This window comes from Cygnus olor, chromosome 2, assembly GCF_009769625.2.
Source record: "Cygnus olor isolate bCygOlo1 chromosome 2, bCygOlo1.pri.v2, whole genome shotgun sequence".
NCBI classification, from domain to species: domain Eukaryota; kingdom Metazoa; phylum Chordata; class Aves; order Anseriformes; family Anatidae; genus Cygnus; species Cygnus olor.
In genome coordinates this window covers 18,389,368-18,409,249 of record NC_049170.1, presented here as the reverse complement: position 1 = coordinate 18,409,249, position 19,882 = coordinate 18,389,368, and the positions used below count along the sequence as shown (strand labels likewise).

Here is a 19,882-nt window from a genome sequence, read left to right as displayed (position 1 = left end):
CCACTGTGTATTTTCAGCCACTTTTGACATTATGCCACTAAAAGCTGGTTTGCCTTTCAAATGTGATTCTTCAGCTGTAGTAGAGGTTCAGCAGTGTAATTGCCTGTGAGGGTAAATGGCTTTGTCTGAAAGATTCAGAGATTACAAGGTTGGGGAAGTATGAGGGAGAAAGATATTGGATGGGTCCTTGGGATCTACTAAAATTCCTCTACTGCACTATATTGAGAGAAACTAAAATAAGAAGAAACTAAAATAAGAAGATCTTAGCTACAGTTTTCTGGTGGAAAGAGGTTTTCATAACAATGCTAGTTCAGCCGATTTATTTATTTATTTATTTATTTATTTATTTATTTGAGGGAACATATCAGCTCTGGTCAGCTTGGTGCAGAAAGGCCAGGAGACCAACCTGGAGCACTGCCTGCTCCTCCAGAGGGCTGCCTTCTGACCACGGGCCCGTTTCTACCTTCTTGCCACCAGATTTCGTTTTTGTATTGAATTGTGTCTATGTTTTGTTGGAATTTTGCTTGCTATAGTTCTACACTGTGCTCTTACAGCTAGAATTCTCTCATTTACAAGCCATCTTTTAATCCAAATCCTAACTTGAATAAAAACTGGAAATAATCCATTAGACTAGCTGAGCAAGTCAACAATTGCTTTCAGAAAACCAGTTTTAAAATTGGCAATTTGTAACTAGAGGTATTAAATCAAAACGTGTAGAATATACACATTAAGATGTGATTCTGTGATGACATGATGTATTGCAAAGTGACTGCTATAGTACATTTCAGCATAAAGATGTGATGAAAATCAAAATGGAATTTTGTAAAAATAAAAAAAGTGGGAGGCATTATTAATGAGTAGATCTGATAACCTTTTAAAAGCATTATACATTATTTGTAGCTAAAACGAAGAGGCGTTCTAGGTTTTCAGGATGCTACTAGTTTCTGTGAATACTTGGGTAAAGTTTTTTAAGGGACTAAAGTATGCAGGTGAAAGTGTTTTTGTGTTAAATCATCTGTCTTGTGGCTGTGGAAACCATAATGAGAAAAAGGTTCATCAGTGCAGTATATAAATGAGTGTCATTCCTCTTTCTCACATGTGATAGCTGAAGGTGAATGAATGGGCACTTGAACAGACTTTGCTGCTGGTGGAAAGATGCATTTTTTAGATGGAGATGTTTCATTGCCTGCTCACTTCTTTACATTTGGTCCCTGCACAGGGAACTTTTCCTTCACAAAATGGCTAATTGTTGTAACAAAAGCCTGTAAAAGTTCACTGGGGAAATGAAGTTGTGCATTTACAGTAGATTCTAATTTGAAAGTTAGCCAAATGCTGAGCACATCCAGATATGTTTCCCAAATTTACTTTAGTCTGAATATAATTAACTTCAGTGTCTTTAATTTGCTCTGCCAGTACCATCACCACTGCCAATATTAACAGGATTTTTTTACAGGTCAGGGCAATTATAAGCACCATACCAGTCTCAAATGAGCTAATAAGGAGAGCAAAGAGTTATAGCAAAAGGTAAATAGAATTTAGCTTGTCAGGTTACCTTCTCAGTGGTCACAGCAATACTATACTAGTATATATATTACAGTCAGCAAGTTATTACTTGTTAGAGCAAGGATCCTTTATTTTTTTCATTTTTTTTTGCTCTGTTTTCCTTTTGGGTAAGATACTGACTAAATATCCTGGTATTTACACTTGTTCACCAAGACATTTATTATAATGCAAAGTTGTATAAAATACCTAATCTTGACATGCTTTGATGATATGCATGTTGGATCAAAACAGGAAGCCTTCCTTTCCCCCAAAAAGAAGTCCATTGATAAGAAAAATACATATCTTTAGTAAGACAAGCAGAAATGAAGTTTGTAGATAAACAAAGGAAGCATTTTCTTGGTGAGAGAAATGTAAGGAATTGACAGTAGGTAAGTTGCATTGACAGTCTGCTGAAGTATTTGTCCTGGAGCAGCCATGCAGATGCCTGTGAACTTCTGAGCGTTTTGAACCTGATCAAGAATCTCCAAACCTGACCTGGGAGCCTACAGACTCTGCAGGTCAACAGGGTTCTCGCTTACCAGGGCTCTGGTAATAAAGAGTGCTTTGCTTTTTCACCTGACATTTCTGACCTTTTTGAGGGCTTTCAAAACATTGCTTCTGGGTTTTGGGCTTTTCAGTACATTTCCTACAGCTAACTCCTTGGAAGGTAACTCCTTGGAAGGCTGATGTGAGTAGGAGTAGAATTTCACCTTAAGCTTCTGCCATAGTCTATTTGTACAGCTTTGTAATTCTGTACTAGTGAATGCAATCCTATAATATGATAACTATATCCAAAAACTTGTAGATACAGAATCCAGGAGCTTCCTGAAAACTATAAAGCAATGACAGTACTTGGGGGAGTTTGCCTTGGACTCAAGAAATCTCAATAGAAGTACTCATCCTCGAACTTGGCTAGTTTATAATTCCCTTACTGCACAGAAACACTTTAATACAATTTACCTTCAAGAGGTTTTTGTTTGTTTGTTTCTTTTAATGAAGTCAGTGGTCAAGATGAAATTTTAGGAGTCCCAGATCAGAAATTTGGAAGTCCCAATCTGTGTCCAGTTTGTGCTGTTAGATTAGGAAAAGTACTGGTCGATGTATTTGGAGAGACTGTTTAGGCTACTGAATAGGCTGGTGCCTAGATTTGTCTCTTGCTTCTGGAGTGTTGTGAATAAAACTTCTCTGCTGGGAGTGAGGTGAATGGAGAGCCCTTGTCCCCGGGGTGATGTGAGAGACTTTTCTGGGGAGGTGAGTCACAAGTCTCACTTCCTTGGCGACGTGCTCTGTTTTGCAACAGAACGAGGGTAGAAAGGACAGACAGGGGACCACGATAACAAAAAATGTAAAGCCACGTGTGCTATAATGTCATAATTCTTCTGGAATTGTTAGCCCAGAAAAAAAGCATGCACATTATTTATTTCTCATATGAAACAAGATCTGATTCCATTAGCTGCAGGCTAGTGAAATTATTAACCAAATATTTATTTCTTAATCTGAAGGTTGTTTCTTTTTCCATTGTCACCTTTATAATATCCGTGTGTTACCAACTAAAATATATGAATTTGGGACTGAGCCTGATTCTGCCTTCATTTGTCCTGGCTTTAACTTCCCTGGTCTCAGGGAGTGTCCACTCAAGAGAATTGATAGCTGTGCTGCAGACTCTTCAAGTGATTTCAAAATGAGACTTAAAAAGTGAGGTGATGCAGAGCAAGGGTGGGCTTCTGTGTGTGCATGTGTGTGTCACATTAAGGCTGGCAGGACTTTGGTGCTATTTCTGGAGTGGCTTTCAATAAAAGGGGTTTGCTTTGCAGATGAAAAATAAACTTGACATTTAGTTGAATCTGAGGCAAACTCTTCCAAGCATCTTATCGTCTGCTGAGGTTTATACATCTACGGTATACTGCTACCAGATGCTGTTTCACCATTTCTGAGAGCTCTGAGAACAAGAGTTACGCTTCCATAATTAATAATAGAAAACAATTTCCTTTTTAATTTTAACGATGTCAGAAGAGATCCAGTCCATCATGCTTTGTGAACTGGCTTCTGGCAGCTGCTGAATAATAGAGGGAAAACTCCAGCTTGTGTCCTCTCCAGTGGATATACCATGTTACTTGTTATTCATGAGTCCCTGTTTTCATTCAAATTCATTAAATAGAATGGGTGGGTGATACATGCCACTTATTGCCTAGAGGCTACTTTGATTCATGTGTTTCAGCATTACCTTTCTGCCACTTGCAAGTACTTGAGAAAGAAGTAATTACAATGCAGATAAACTTGCTGAATTTTCTGACGTTCTTAATGATCCCTGGGAAATTGGCTTCCAAATTTGCACTCGCATGCTTTTTCAAATAGTGTTACTCATGGTAACCCTGCCAGGAGTGAAAAGGAATGTGAAGTTGCAGAGTTTCTGGTTCCAGAGATTGTTTGATGCTTTGCTCTGGCTTCCTGCTGCAAGCTGAAAGAATAGAATAGAATAGAATAGAATAGAATAGAATAGAATAGAATAGAATAGTTCAGTTGGCAGGGACCTACAAAGATCGAGTCCAACGGCCTGACCAGTTCATGGCTAGCCAAAGGTTAAAGCACGTTGCTGAGGGCATTATCCAAATTCCTCTTGAACACCGACAGGCTTAGGACGAGAGGCCTTGCAGAGGGACCTGGATACATCGGAGCACTGGGCAATCAGCAACGGCGTGAAGTTCAACCACAGAAGATACCAGATTCTGCACCTTGGATGGAGCAATGCCAGACCTGGGCACAGACTGGGCAGTGAGTGGCCGGGGAGCAGCTCAGCAGAAGGACCTGGGGGTGCTGGTTGGCAGCAGGCTCAATGCAGGCTCATGAGCCAGCAGCGTGCCCTGGCAGCCAGGAGGGCAAACCCCATTTTGGGGTGCAGTAAAGACAGCACAACCAGCCTGTCAAAAGAGGTGATTCTCCTGCTGTATTTAGCGCTGGTGCAGCCTCACCTTGATTTTTGTGTGCGGTTCTGGTCTCCACAAAAAATAAAAGGATGTTAAGGCACTTGCGAGTGTCCAGAGGAGGGCAACAAAGCTGGTAAAAGGGCTGGAAGGGGTCCTGTGAGGACAGGCTGAGGACACCTGGGTCGTCTCTCCCGGAGAAGAGGAGGCATCTCTCTCCTATCCCTGTGGTGTTGCCATCTGCCATTGGGTTAGCTCATTTCAGAACTGGTGAAGCCACCAGCCAGTCTGGGACCTTGACTCAAAAATGGTGCATCACTGAACTGGGGGAAAGCAGAGTACTGAACCAATTAGAGCTATATGTATTTCATCATTCCAGTTTATATTTGAATTTAACTTGTATTTTGGCATGCATATTGCTGTACATCTTGGAGGATTAATTAAATGTGGATATATTTATATGGTGAAGATTAGTTATACTGAATATTTTTCCAAAAGAAAGCTCTCCTGCTTGGAGGTCTCAGTGGAGGGGGCTGCTACCAAGATTTTATGGCACCGTCGCATGCTTGTGAGTCTGGGCTGCTCCTTGGAGGCCCCTGACATAGCACTGACACAGAGCCCCACCAAGGCTAGGCTGTGGTGTTAGTTATAAACTTTTGCTTCGATTTGTTACCCAAAGGTATGACTGTAAGTCTTTCCCAAGAGTTTTTAAACCCTTTAAGCTTTCCTAGTGTTAAAGAAAAGGCTGAGTGAGCCAGGTAAAGCTGGCAAATACTGGGTGCTGGATTTTCATTGTGACAGTGGGACACACAGCACCTCTGCAGGACTTGTGCTTTGTAATGAGTACTCACTCAGCATCAATGCTTCAATGATGCTGCACTAACCTGGGGAGATCAAAGTGAAGCTGGTACTGTCGAGTGCCGAGAGTTCAAGGGGAAGTTTTTCTGACAGCAGTAATGAAGTGCTGCTACTGACTGTTGTATCACGCTTGTGGTGAGGCTTGAACAGCAGTCTGACAGACCATTGTCTGCATGGCTTTTGGGCAAGAAGAGGAATGATGACTTTGTCATGAAATCATTGTTTCCTTTAGTATATGAAACTGCGAAGGAAACCTGGTGGTGAGATTGAAAGTAGTCAAGAAGAATTTGTAGTTATCAAAGCTCAGGTCGTAGGTTAAATTGCTCTTAACTTCAGTTCTGAGGGACATCCCAATCTTGAGGGTGTAAGACGTGGCTGTAACAGTGGAAAATATTGTTTGACAAGTGGAAAAATTCAAATTCTGATACTACCCTGTAAGCAACATTAGCTTTCTTGGTGAGTTGACTCATTGTCAAACTATACAGTCCAGAATAGAGCAAATTTAATAAAAGGATTTTGCGGTGTGGACAGTTACTCTGATTACTGCATGACTTAACTGTCTTCTTGCACGAAAGCAATATGCTTTTAAAATGCATGTTGCCAATGGACAGAACCTAGTTGGGAGTTTTGTTCTATCAATGACCACCAAGTAAACAGAAAGACTCTGTAACAGACTGTCAGACTCTGTTTTGTGAAAAATAATAGTGTTTTCATTTAACAGTCAGTGAGGTGGCGATTTTCCTTCAACTGCTATGTAATGTTGCACTAATATAAAAGGAAAGAATGATGCAAAATTGAGCAGAGATATTAAAATTTGGATCCTTTCTGAAGCCACCTTCTCGGTCAGGTTCCACAAAAAACACTGAAGCAGAATTTCAGTAAGTAGTGATTTTGCGATGAGAGGAGCTTCAGTTATTCAACTCCACATAGCTGGACTCATCTCAAGACTCCTGACAGTCTTGAGTGGTAAAACCCTCTGGAAAAATGAGCCAGATTTTTAGGTACCTAAAGATGGACCCAATGCCAAAGAACCGGTGCATCAGATTATTGTAGCCTGTTTTCCTAATGCATTTTCTTCTGCTGTTAATTGATGTCTGAGGGCACCAGTGGCAGCAAAACCTTTTCCTTTGACTGTGGCATTGGTAAGGGCATTCTCTAGTGTTTAATAAAACTCTTGATGTAGCTCTTGCCTGAGCAGGGATAAGGGTAAATTAACTCTACGAGGATATCACTCTTCTGAAGCTTGTGGGAACTGAGGAAGTCTCTCACCCCTACCACACCGCCTGCGATCAGCCAGTAGGTTCAAAAGGTTATCGTGGATTGGGAAAACACACACAACTGTTCCACACCTTGCCAGTATGATCACATATGTCTTGCAAGTGTGTGGAACCAGCCTAAAAATAATGTTTAGAGTCAAGAAACGATTGCTATAATGGTTGCTGGGAATTGCAATAGAAGGGACAGATGTAGCAGCCGGCTGGAAGGTGTTGGATTAGTAATGTTGTCCATGTTAACTTATTAAAATACTGTGTACTGTTTTCCACCATTTTATTCCTCTGTCTGCATTAAGCAGCTAATTTAATGATTTATTGTAGCAGCTATTTGGTAGCTTTGGGATGAACTGTAAGAAATGTTTTTCCTTTCCAAAAAGCAGGGCCAGCAGGCTATCCACACTGGTGCGATTTTAACAGATGAACTCTTTCTAAAGAATTGAGCGGTCTACAAGATGTTCAGCCGTGCCCTCCTGTGAGATGAGCAGTGCAATTCCAGTGGACCCGCTATTACTCTTTCCTATTCTGATTGAGCTTTCTTTGCTAAAACTGCACAATTCTCATGGTGGGTTACTAGCCTGGACGGACTATTCTAGTGCTTCTTATCAGCCTTTAGAAGAGAACGTGAATGGCTGTTCTTAAAATTGTAAAGAAATATTTTTAATGAGGCTTTAAATGTGCAAAATGGATTTCATAATGAAAGTCATTTTTATTATTGTAGAGGTAATAGTAGTGGAGATAATGGCATTTATTGGCAAACGTAGACCAACTGTGAAAACTTGATTTAAAATGGTTAACATCAATAAATAATACAAAATGGAGTTATTTGGCATTTTTTTTTAAAGACATTGCAAAATACTGCTAGTTTGTTAATAATTTAGAAAAACATGAGTAGGTGAGAGGCAGCTCTGGTCCACCCTGCATGGGAATCAGAAGAAGGTCCAGCTGCTCCTTCACCAAAGGGTTTTGGAAATGCCTCACATTCTTGCAGAAATTGGCAAGCTCTCTTACTCCCCTGTGTTACTGTGTGGCCCATCTCCCAGGCAAACTTTTGTGATGTTTGCTGCCAAGTCACAGATGAATGCAGAAGCAGTTGGCAGAATGAGAAGTCCAGAGGCGAAGGACCCGTGTGTATTTTGGTATATTCCTTGACAGCTTCTGGAAGGACTTCTGCAGATAATGTTTGGCATTTCCAGTATTGCTTATGTATAAAATATGAAATTATCCTAACAGTAGGAAAAAAGTCTGGGAAGAGATTCAGTATTAAGAGAATTCTCTCTAATGCAGATAAGACCGTAAGGAAGTGAATTAGACTTTTCTCTTAATTCTGTCTAACCCATGCTAACAGTAAAAATACCTTCATTTATCCTCAATATGAATGAAACCTGGCCCGGAGAAAATGTCTTCAAGGTAATCAGGCTGCATTATTTAATGGCTATACAATTATCAGTCCCTATGGTGTCTGTTAACAGGTTCCCTTGTAATTGCAGTTTAGTTTTCTAGGAGAGGACAAAATGGTAATTTTGTCCTATAGCATATCCATCAGAAGCGAAGTTTAATACGTTTTAAAATGATATTCAGGTTACCAATGGCAATTCCAATCTGTTATATAAAGAGATTTTTTTTTCCTAAAAGTAGCCTGACTGTTGCCTGCACAGTTGTTTTCAGCAGTGATGAAAAATCTGCCTTAAACACTGTCATTGCTTCAGAGCCTTTGAGTGTATAAACTACACGTCTTCTGAAAGTGGCTGTAATTGTGTGTTTGTGATTTGGACTGTGGAAAGCATCATTTGCAGGCTGAGGTTGTGTTCCCCATATGTATGATGATAGCTGCAGATGAGTTTTCTGATGCTTAGCCCCTTCCTCCTGCAAGTAACCTGCTTTCAAGCACTCCTATGCTCACCGTTTTTCCTTCTCACCCTCTTCTAAGCAAGTACCATGATTTGTAATATCATATATCATATATTATAAAATACATTTCTCTTTACAAAATGCTCCATTTCCCTTTTTTTTTTTTTTCCACTAACACTTCACTTTTTGTCATGTTTGACCAGTTATTGTCTGTTAACCTCGAGTGATGATCAGAGCCCAAATAGGGCCATTCCTTAGGGCCAGGGTTCCTCAGGGATGCAGCCGGGTGACTGAGCTGTTCCACACTGCAAAAGGAGTGAATTAGGAGTTGGAGACTCTGCGAGCTTGAACTTTTGCTGAGTGGCTTCCTGTAGAACTGTGCCTGAATTGACATCAACTTTTCTGCTCATGGTTTGTTGGTAGTAGCCAAAGTGTCCTGATAAAAAAAAGATAACATGGATAGCTTTTTCCATTTTATGACTGTTTTGACACATAGCTAAGATTAATACAAAAAATCAGACATTATAGCTTTAATGATCACATGTAGCTTATAATTATTTATGTGAATGAGCTGAGACTCTTTATTATCACTGCTCGCTCTGGTCCCATAGCTGAACAAAATCAGAATAATGAGAAATCCCATTAAAATGCAGAGTGGAGTTTTTAGCGAAGCTTCAGACCATTGTTTACTCACCTGAGACAAATATTTTCCTGACGCCTTTGTTTTAAGCTGAATCAGATCAGCTGTTGGCGTGCTTTGTCTGACTTGGGATTTAAACAATTCAGTGTCATTATAAGTACATGGTTGCTGGGAGAAAAATTATGGGAGCCTACCAAGTAACCCTGGTATATCGGTTATGGAGTGTCCAGCCCTGTCGTTCCCTTTTGAAATGAAATGGTGTATCTGAAGAGAAAAACCTTGTGAATAGCGTTGTTAGCAGGCTGAATCCTTAGCTGCCTGGAGGCAAGCTGCCAGCTCCCAGGTGTGTGCACAAGGCCCTGGGGTGCACGGATGCTGTGCGCTTCTGAGGAGGCTGCAAACACATTTCAAAATGTAACCCTGCTCTTGGCAGGTAAATGAAGTGAGAGAATGTAATGGGTAAAGCCTTTTCAATGACAAAACTGTCATTGACTTCAGCAGATGGATTTTTACTCTTTTATCTTCTTTCATTTATTTTCCTGCATGGGCGTGCCTGACACATGGCAAACAGGATGGGAAAGGAGCTCCCGGGGTCTCGCAGGACACCTGCCTGCTTCAGCAGCTCTTATATGCCAAACCCAAATTGACCTTTACATATACAGTATTTTCTAGAATTTCCACATGTGCTGCCACAAACCACAGCGATGAAATGTGTTTATTTGTACTGTTTCTGTTAAATTTTATCCATCATGTCTTTACTCTTACTCCAACCTTTGAACAAGGAGTCGACTTTAGCCAAGGCAGACATCCCCATCACCCTGGGCATGCAGAAACACAGACTTTGAAAGCTGCTCATGTGCTTTGAAAAACTTGAAGTACCCGAGTCAAGGCTGGCTGTATTTTTAGTCTTTTTTTAATTTTTATTTTTTGTAATTCTAAAATGACTGTTTTTACCCTTCGGGTTGAGAATGTCACAGACTACATTTATTTGGTGGCTCATATAAGTTTTTAAATTAGATATAGCACATGATGCCACACACTTCCTTTTAAGCTATTAGTTTGTTTTTTATCTTGCTGTCATCTCCACTTCTATTTTCTTGTATGGATGTGATGTCTGCTTTGTGCATCTGCTGAATACTTTGTCACTTGATTTCTGTCCAGTCAGATCTGATGAATGGCTTTGCTTCTTTTATGCCAGAAGATTTGGCTTAGACTTCCAAAGCAATTGCACAGTTTATTCTAAGAATCAATTTTCTTTCAGAACAAATATATTCTTTATCATGTTAGATTTCTCCAACTTTGTCATTTACAACAATCAGCAGAAAAATTAAACCAATACAACCTCTTTCTGCTGGTTTAGATGGTGTGTCTGTGTTGATTCAGGACCCATTTATATTTACTTATAAATAATTTCAGGGTAAATAATCATATCTTACTCTTTGAGCTGACTATAATTTAAAAGCATAGTATGTTAAACTTAGGAATCATTTTCTTATACAAATATTGTAAAGCTGAAAATAAAAACTTGCAAACCCGGGAACAGACAGCTGGAATAAACACGTGCTGGAATAAGCAGACAACTATAACCCTCTTTTTAGCAAAGGTTATGAAGCTGATGTAAATTGTAACCAAGCAATCTATAAGAACTGGATAATGGCTGGAAGTTAAAGCAGTGTGAGTGCCAATTACGGGAGGATGTCCTGAAAGGAGTATCAGGGGAAGGCTCACTGTAGCTATCCTGCATCTTTTGCTGTTTGCCTAGGCACTTGCTGTTGCATACGTAAGAGACGGAATTAAATTAGGCACAGTTTTTAAAAGTTGATGACCACTGACGAGCAAACAGTACTTAGAAATACGGTGGTTTTATTCCCACAGCTTTGCTTTCTCGTTCATGATAAAATCTGAAACCAGGTCAGCTTTATGCTTCCCTTTTTTGCTTATGTGGAGGTAGGTATTTTTCAGGCATGCATTTTTCCATTGCTATGTTCTATATGGATGAAATCTTGTGTGACCTAGCAGCAGATTAATATCTTACTGGCATCATCTACAAAGTCTGTTGCGAGCTGTTCAGTCCCCATGCTCCCGGTGCCCAGCACCCAGGAGTGACAAAGGATCTGTCTGAAACGCAGTCTGATTCCCAGTTACATTAAATAATCTTGCTGTTCTGTCAAGGTGGAGCTTGCTGTGCTGGGCTGTATGCCCTGCAGAACCTTAGGAAGACCATGATCTCCGTAACATTTGCCCCTGCTGGTTGATACAGGAGTAACTTGTAAAATATTTTCAAGAAGAGATGAATTTCTTCATTTTAGGAATAGTATTTCCCGTCTTTTTGGCCACATGATATTTTGAGTTCTTCGTGCTTCACTGCTGCAATTTCTTAAAAAAAAAAAGAAAAAAAAAAGAAAGAAAGAAAGAAAGAAAGAAAAAGACTGTAAATAGTTCTGTTTCCATGAAACATTGGTAATCTCTGAGCATGCTGCAATTTCACAGTTTGAAACTGTATCTGCTTTCTGGAGGGACCCAGGCTTGCTTTCCCTCCCCTCCTTTCACCAGACTGATCCTTTTTATACCTTTGCATGGGATTTTATGGACTGCAAGAAATAGAATTTGAGTGATGGTTCTTATGTCGTACATTACAGTTGCCAAAGACAAGAAACACGGGTAATATCTTACACCAAAGGAAGAGAGCAGTGTTTGAAACACTCTTCGTTTTCAGGTTCTAGACTGGTCAGGAACAATAAAACAGAAAGATTATTAACTTCTGTTGGTATGATTACTGGATGTATGTGATCAGTAAAGCATTTATTCTAATGCAGAGCTGATTCATGAGCCTGTGACACATTTTTATATGAAGAATTTCTGCAGTGAGAATAGATTATAGATGTGGTCCTATGGGTGCTGTGGTATTTGAAGGATTCAGTTGAAGCTAGCTCTTTTCTTCCTTGGCTTCCAAAAGCAAATGTGTTATCTTTAGCAGCATGTGCATTCATCTTACAAAGAAAAAAGCCAGAAAACCACAACAGAATTTTCCCTTGAAATACATTTCTGAAGCATGATGATTGAAAGGTGCTGGAGATGACAGAATTTGCACATTTTTTTCCTTCTTTAGCTGCTTTTTTGTGCTTGGCTAAAGAGGTTTTGTTGTCATTGGACTTACACATTCATCTCACTTTGATGTCTCCCGTCCTCCACCTTGTCAACAGTCACATTTCTGTGGAAGATGAAGCGAGAAGAAAAATTATTTGCGCCTTTTCTTTTCTTTTTTCTTTTTTTTTTTTCTCTTTCCTCTCATGTTTACGTAAAGGCTGAATGAATTTTCAGTGTTCTTGCATGCTGGTTTCCTGCTTATTGTTGCTTTCCAGTAGCACCCACCGGCCTGCACTGACGTGCTGAGCTTGGCACTGCGTACACACACATGAAAAAAAACTGCTCTGCACTACCTGAGGGCACGAAAAGCAAAGTGGCTTTCCCAGTATCAGGAGGGGTTATGTCACAAAACTGAAATTTGAGATGAATGCTTGAGTTTTTATTAAGTGTCAGCATGGACTGTCCTCTCGTGGTTTGCATTTGATTTTTAAAACTTGTGTCTTATTTACTTAGCTCTGTCCCCTGCATCTTCCTCCCAGCCACAGGCAAGCAGAGATTTACACATATTCTGCAGTCACGGTCAGCAGCAAACAAGTGAAACTTAAGGAACTAAGAGGGCAGAGGATATTTTAGTTAAATCATTCAGTTGCTCACTGAGGAAATATGATTGTCTAGTTCCTATTCACAAAGGTATATTGATATGGTATATCAACTATATTGGTATAGTATCTATATACTAGTACCTATGCTGACAGGAAAGGCATCTAGGATGGCAGTCTATTTTGATGTGGTAAAGTGAAATAAGCATTATTGGGAAAAATAATTTACCAGTGTTTCTGCCTTCACATTGCCAAACTACGTATTTCTTCTGTGCTGGTCACAGCCTATTTCTTGTATAGAAGTGCTCTGACAATAGATGTTCTGTCACCATCAGAAATTTGCTGTGGTGGTCCTCGTGTTGGAATTAAGTGAAAATGAAGCTGAATTAAAGCAAAAGTTGTTTCACATGTTACTTCCTTGTAAAGGATGAAGAGAGCTTGGGAGGAAGTACAAGGGCTCCTGCTCATGTCTGTTTGCTCTCATTGACCTTGGTCAGATTTAGGCCCACAGCCATTTTGCTTAACCAGTCGTTGGCTTTGTTTTAACTTGGTAAATCTCCACTAACATATGGTTTCCAGCCTGGTGGGGGTACCCAGTACCAGCCCATAGGTACCAGGCTTTGTAAGTGGGCTGCAGGTGTCTGTGCTCTTCCTCATGCAGCATGAGCCTTCGCCGTCTGAAATCCCCTCTGCTCTGCTGGTGAAAAGAGATGGAAAATGCCTAGGAAAAATACAGCCATGTGGTGTCCCACCTAGGTTTGGAGGTGGCCAGGACAGACGTGGCTGTCGGAGCTGTGCTGAGCTCTGCAGGCACTGCCTGGCCTGGGCTTGTCCCCTGTCTTCTAGGAGTTGTCCCAGCATGTGGTGGAAGTGGGATCTGGGGCCTGGGTGCAGGTTCAGGGCCATGCTCAAGATGCAGTGTGGATGGAGCCTGGCAACTGGGGACACCTCACAGGGACAAAACTCAAATTTGCCACTTGGTCGGTTTGTCATGGGACAGGTTTGTTTGTAACTGCGCTGTTCACTAGGGATGAAACAAAAACAAAAACAAACAAACAACAAAAAAAAGCAAGTTGGAGTGAAATATGGCTGTGGGAAAAGTCCCTGAGAAAATAAATATTGTCAGACTGGAAGGGGTGTCTGCTCATTCTTAGAAGTCTGCTCACAGGATCTTGTAATGTTTTGCTTATGCTTCAATGTATATCTCAGTATACGGTTGTATGATCATCTGCATTACTTTTCTTTTTTTCCTTTCTCACAGTGCATGCCAATTAAAGGCCTTGGATTTGTGCTTGGAGCCTACAAATGTATTTGCAAGACTGGATTCTATCATCCCAACATCTTTTCAGTGAACAGCTTTCAGAGTAAGTGCCTTTGCTTGAGTCTTAGGAAAAAAAAAAAAAAAAGGAGAAAGAAACCAGAGATCATTAGTAATGCAGAGCTCCTTTTTATCCTAGTCAGGGTTATACAGTGAAATCCCAGTGGTTTGCAACTCTCGGATTATGTAATGATTTAAGGAGTTCTGTCCCTTTGGTTTGCCATTTGTGATACACTTGAGAATCCTGTAAAACATACCCACTTTAAGAACATTTGATTTGTAAATAAATTTAAAAATATGAAAAGAAGTCTTGCTATAGGGAAATAAAGACTTCTGGCATCTCTGTGTTCAAGCACAAGTATTGAGGAATTTAATCTAATAATTTTCTCTGTTGTTAGGTCAAACTGGAATGCCCTAGTCTCTGGCTTTGTGTGTGCTTTAATTGTTTTAATTTTACTTCATTTTCAAAGGAGAATCCAAAGGAACATGTCCAAGCTCTCATTCTTACAAACAGGCTATTAGAGATGGGTGAGTTCTGAGTCTGGTTGGCAGTATGATATGGATGACATATATTCCCAAGAAAGCACGTTGTGTGGTACTTACAGTGAGTTAAAGGAAGTAGGGAATCAGAACTCCATTGATATACAGCAGGAAAAATACAAAAAGAATACACAAAAAAATATACAACAAATTTACAAAAATACAAAAAAAATACACAGCAGGAAAAACAAGCATCTCCAAAGGTGGTGTCTGTTACTTTTATCATATGATCAAGGTGTGATCTCTGTGCAGACTTTGCTAGTGAATCCCATCCCCAGCTTCTTGGCCCCATGTTACAGTGTACCTGATAACTGGGTTAACACTACTGGTTTAGTGTTAACTCAAGAGCTGTAAATAAAGCTTCTAAGTTCCTTCCCAAATTAGTTACTCACAAGCTCTGCTTCCTTATGTTAAAAGTGACAGTGTTTATAGGCAAAAGGCGGGTAGCTCTTTTAACAGATATTCCTGTTTGTTTGATAATGGATATTCCCTGTTTATTTGCAGCCCCAAGTTCCAGAGGTTTCTTCCTTGACTTGTGTCATGGGATGGCCCATTTTTATTGATTAGGTCTGGTTCGGATATAGATTGGCTGAAGTATCTCACTCCTAACTCGGCCTATATTATATCTCCTGTAAATATATGTAGCATAAATAGCACAGTGTTTGTTTAAAAAATTACTTGGTGAGTGTTTGTTTCCCTTCCCTTTTCATATTGTGGAGTGTTGTAGAAGGCAGCCTTGTGATAGTGCTTTTTCTCTGGGCTCTCTATGAATCTTTTAATAGAAAAAGGATGATGCTTGGTTGCTCCTGCAGTGCAGTGAGTTATGATGGAGTTGGGATTTAACTCTTTGAATGAGCATATGGAAAAAAACAACAACAACAAAAAAAGCATTCATAGTTTTTTATCATACCAAATGACATAGACCACACAAAACCAATGTGGCTAGAGACATTAACAACAGGGATCATTAGGGATGAGATGCATTTTTATCTTATATTGGCTGTCTAAAGTGCAGATGTGTGGCATATATTAGTCATCTAGGTTTACACTGTAGTCAGTAGGGAGAGCATGGCTCCCCTGGAGGGTAATCCTGCTGCTTTGGAAACTTGTCTTTAGATGAGAGAAGTATCTCTTTAGGCAAACAGTCTTTTTTTTTTTTTTTCCCCCCTCCATGTACGACAGAAGAAGGAGCCTACATGACTAACTTAGATTGGATATTTTGCTTCTAAATAGCTAACATACAGTGAAATTTTCTCATGAAGCTGTTTGTATATACTGATGTTTAAGGGGGTGGAATTAAATGATCTGTGGCCTCTCTGATCTGGCCATGTGTTACTGTGAGCTAACATAAGCATGAGGTTAGAAAAAGTCATTAATAAAGAACTGCTTTTAATTCATCTAGATGCAGCTCAATTTGCCAGGCTCTAGAGATGACTTCAAAATGTGAAAAGTGAGACTGCTAGTGGGAGACTGGAAGTGACTGTGAAATAATGGAAGAAAAAACACTGGTTCAAGGGAACTTAACCCTGTCACCCAACTGCATTCTGTAAAAACAAAAACAGAAAAGACAACAAGGTTAAAATGGCTGTAGTATGTGTTTGGAGGTTCAATACAGTACTAATACAGGGATTCTAGACATGATTCCTGCAAGTTTTGACAGAAACTGTCTGACCTGAAGATCTCTTTGTGGAGATAGGTTGGTGAAGTGTGATGATAAGAGAGATGAAACTGCGTAGAAATGTTAATGGCGTAGAAAGTATTCCTAGAGAAAGAAAATCAAGAGGCAGGAAAGATTTGCAGGTCTCAAGATAAGATCTAAGTAGGTAGATAGATTAAAAATGACCAGTTTTGTACTTCTGTTGATTGAAAGTTTGAGTTCAGGGTTGTATCTTGAAATGGGGGTAATTCTTAATGATATTTGGATTCTGCACCAAAGCAAAATATGTTTAATTGCAGTTGCACATTGAGCCTGAAGTAACAACGTTTTAAGCAGGGACAAGGTTTTGCTTTAGGTCCAGATGAATGTTCAGGTTGAGACTGAAAGATAGCTGTATAAAATGGCTTTGCAGGGATGTTTGAGTCTCTACACAGTTTGCTCAGTGGGCAGGCTTAAAAGATTGCTTATCTACCTCCTCTGCAAAGTCAGCTGGAGACCTAATGCTGAGATGCAATGTTGCATAAACAATGTCCTCAGTAGGAAAGATTCTGTTTTTCTGACTTAGAGCAGTACAGTTTGGCTGCTCGCAAGGAGGTTGTGCAGCTTGTGTTGCAGGTTCTAGAAGTGTGCATGGGACAGGGAAATTTGGGCCGTTCTCATACCGATGGGGAAGCCAGGTAGGAGAGCTGTCCCAAGGCTGGGTTTGTTCTTCAGAACCGACAGTGCCAAAATATGTAAAATGATTCTCTTTTTTGTTGAATTGTTTAATGTGGACTCTTGGTGCTAATGGAGTACAGAGTTAATGCCATATTTCCAGTGTCTCTTTTGATCAGCTTTCAAGGTCAAACTTTTTAGAAATAATGAATATAAAAATTATGTCCATACAAAATTGTCAAGCCGTAGTCACATAGGATTTGTGACTCAAGTAATCTCATCAGAAACTGATTTTAGAAAAAGACCTATTTCAGGTATGCAAGTTGCTTTAACCTGAAAGTGCTTGAATACCTGGTTATGCACTTTCTCCTAATAGCTCGCTTTTAGGAAACACTATGAACTTATGTTCTTTGCCTCACAAGTTAATCAGATACGCATCAGAAGATCCTTAGTAGAACAGCCGTCGTTTGTTCAACCTAAAATTGCATTCTTTAGCAATACATTGACAATGAATTGCAGAGATTCCCCTCAGCTCTTGCTGTTTGGATGTGGAACCTGCCCAGTGCAAAAAGGTACTAGTACACCTCTTGTGTCTGGATATGAGACTGGAATGTCTCTGATAGTACAATGACCTTAAGTCCCAGGAGGGATTTCAAGTTCAACTAGAATTTCCGTTCTTTATGCCTGCCCCTTGGCTCTGGTTCTTCAGCAGAACTCACTTGTGCACATCTCTGTGTGCATGAAATCTCTTGCTGACTTCAGAGATACATTTCCAGGGTGAGGGTTATGACCATGGCTGATTGCAGCTTTGAGATGCTAGCAGATCCAGTTCCGTTCACACATGCTGCTTAAGTTACTGCAGCATCACTCTAATGTTTGTACTCCACATTATTGCAAAACAGGAGCAGAATCTGTCTTGTGTTCTGCTCACTGCTCAGCATGCCCCGTGCTCTCTGTGCTTACCAGACAGGAAAGGAAGGCTGGGATAGAAGAGAGAAGAACTAGGAAAAATACAGTAGAGGGGACATAGCCAAAGCATTTAAGTTTTTTAGTTTTCGTTTTCCAGTACTCAGGCATTATTTTTATTACATTTCATATTAGTTTGTGCCCCTATTCCTATTTTCCACCAATTCTTTGTTCTTTTCTCCTTCCATTTTACCCTTTTCTTTTTTTCTTACTGCATTTTTTTTTCTTTTCTTGAGGACGGTACTTTTATATATCTTCCTCCTCCTCAGGTCTAACAGTGGCACACAGTCTTGCAGTGTTCAATACAGTCTCACTTATGTCAGTGCTAAAACTGCTGCTGCCTTACATGGAGCAGAATTGGCTTTTTGTCTGTGTACCTTACCAGTGTTCAAAATATTTGGCCATCTTTTAGGGAGGAAAAAGTGCTTTTCTTCACTGGATGAGGCATGTGGAATCTGAAAGAGCAGCTGCAACAGGAGTAGGCACAACACAATGCAGTCTTGGCCTGGCAGTGCTGTATGAGGCAGTCACATCACGCTTAGCTTGGGCTGTCTATGGCTTGAGGTGGTGTTATATTGACTTGGGTGAAGGGATTGTGTCAGACATAAAAGGCGGAGTGGTTCAACTGTGCAGTGCCTGGCAGTGCCCTGGGACAGAGAGCCAGGGCAGGGGTGTGGGTGGACTTGGACTCCCTCTCCAAACAAGCTCACAGTCAGTGGTAAATACAATGGTCGGTCATTTGCCAAGAGCTTCTTTTAGAGGGTCTGAAAAATGTTCTTTCTTTTTGGTAAGGAAAAATAAAAAGGTGGAGATTGTAAATAATTTCTTATCACATTGTATAAAATCTCAAGTAGATCCAATTTTTTGGATCTTTCTTATATAAGCTATAATGAAGAATCATTGCAGAGTCAAAAGATGTTCACCAGATAATCAGTCATAGTTGGCAGCAGGAGATGCATATTGATGATCTTCCTTTATACACTGCAGAAATCACTACACCAGAAATATCTAAGCAAAGGTTTGCGGTTGCATTATGAAGTCATATCCTTGGGATATCTACTATAACATGCAACTGTTTATCAGCAATTATCCCCATAGTATGTTGTGAGCATACACATGAATAAACCTCTGTGCACGGCTGATAAGAAAATACTTGATAAAATAGATTTGAATGTATTTGCAGCAGCTTTTAGAGTTGAACATTTAAGAAATAAAGAATATCAAGTTTAGGACCATGCAACATTTTCAAGACACATGTGACTTAAGTAATCTCCTAACTTAGTTTTTAACTTACATTTTTTCAGTGTTTAAGTTTTCACACTGATAATATTTTATTTTAGATAGTTACCACAATAACACTTTATCGAAGAGTGGTGCATATGTGACTTAGAAATGTGAGGTTTTAAGAGATTAAATAATCTTCTAGGAAATGGACTAATTGAAGGGTGACTCCTTATGGAAATGATAGAGGAACAGGTGACAGTGGAAAAGTAGGTTTATATGAGTACAAATGGAAATGAAATTGAAAACTTGGGCAGGAGATAGTAGCCAAATCAAGAATGCACTGAGATGGGATGTAGAAGACAGTCACTTCTGTCTCTGACAGAGGTCAGTGTGGCTCTGTTGACGTATATGTTAACCGAGAAAATAAAGATATAACGTTAGATACAGAGAAAATGGGTTCTGGCAAAGCTTTTGGAGCGACAATGGGCAGAGGTCCATGGGTGTTCAGTCTGACAAAAAGTTTTAGTCAAAGGATGTCTTCAAGATCAGTGTTTCTTAAAGGTTCTCCACTTTCATGGGATGCCCAAGCATGGTTATTTTCCAACATTTCCATTCTTACCTCCCATAATCTGAGTCAAAAAGACACTAGATCTATTCTTACCATCTCTTGGTGTATAAGGAAATCTATCATGAGTCAGCACTACTCTGCTATATTCGGGTTTCCAACATCTTTGTTTAGAATAAAGCTCCAAAG

At 39.9% G+C, this 19,882-nt stretch overlaps 1 protein-coding gene across 2 annotated transcripts in view; it reads left to right on the top strand.

Annotated features, from left to right (window-relative positions):
• The window catches only part of GPR158 (G protein-coupled receptor 158), a 196,289-nt gene that overhangs the window by 70,351 nt on the left and 106,056 nt on the right, over positions 1–19,882 (top strand). For both annotated transcript variants that reach the window (XM_040548547.1, XM_040548546.1), the window contains exon 3: positions 14,031–14,133. In XM_040548547.1, the coding sequence (XP_040404481.1) occupies positions 14,031–14,133 (103 nt within the window). The remainder of the gene's footprint in view (positions 1–14,030; positions 14,134–19,882) is intronic.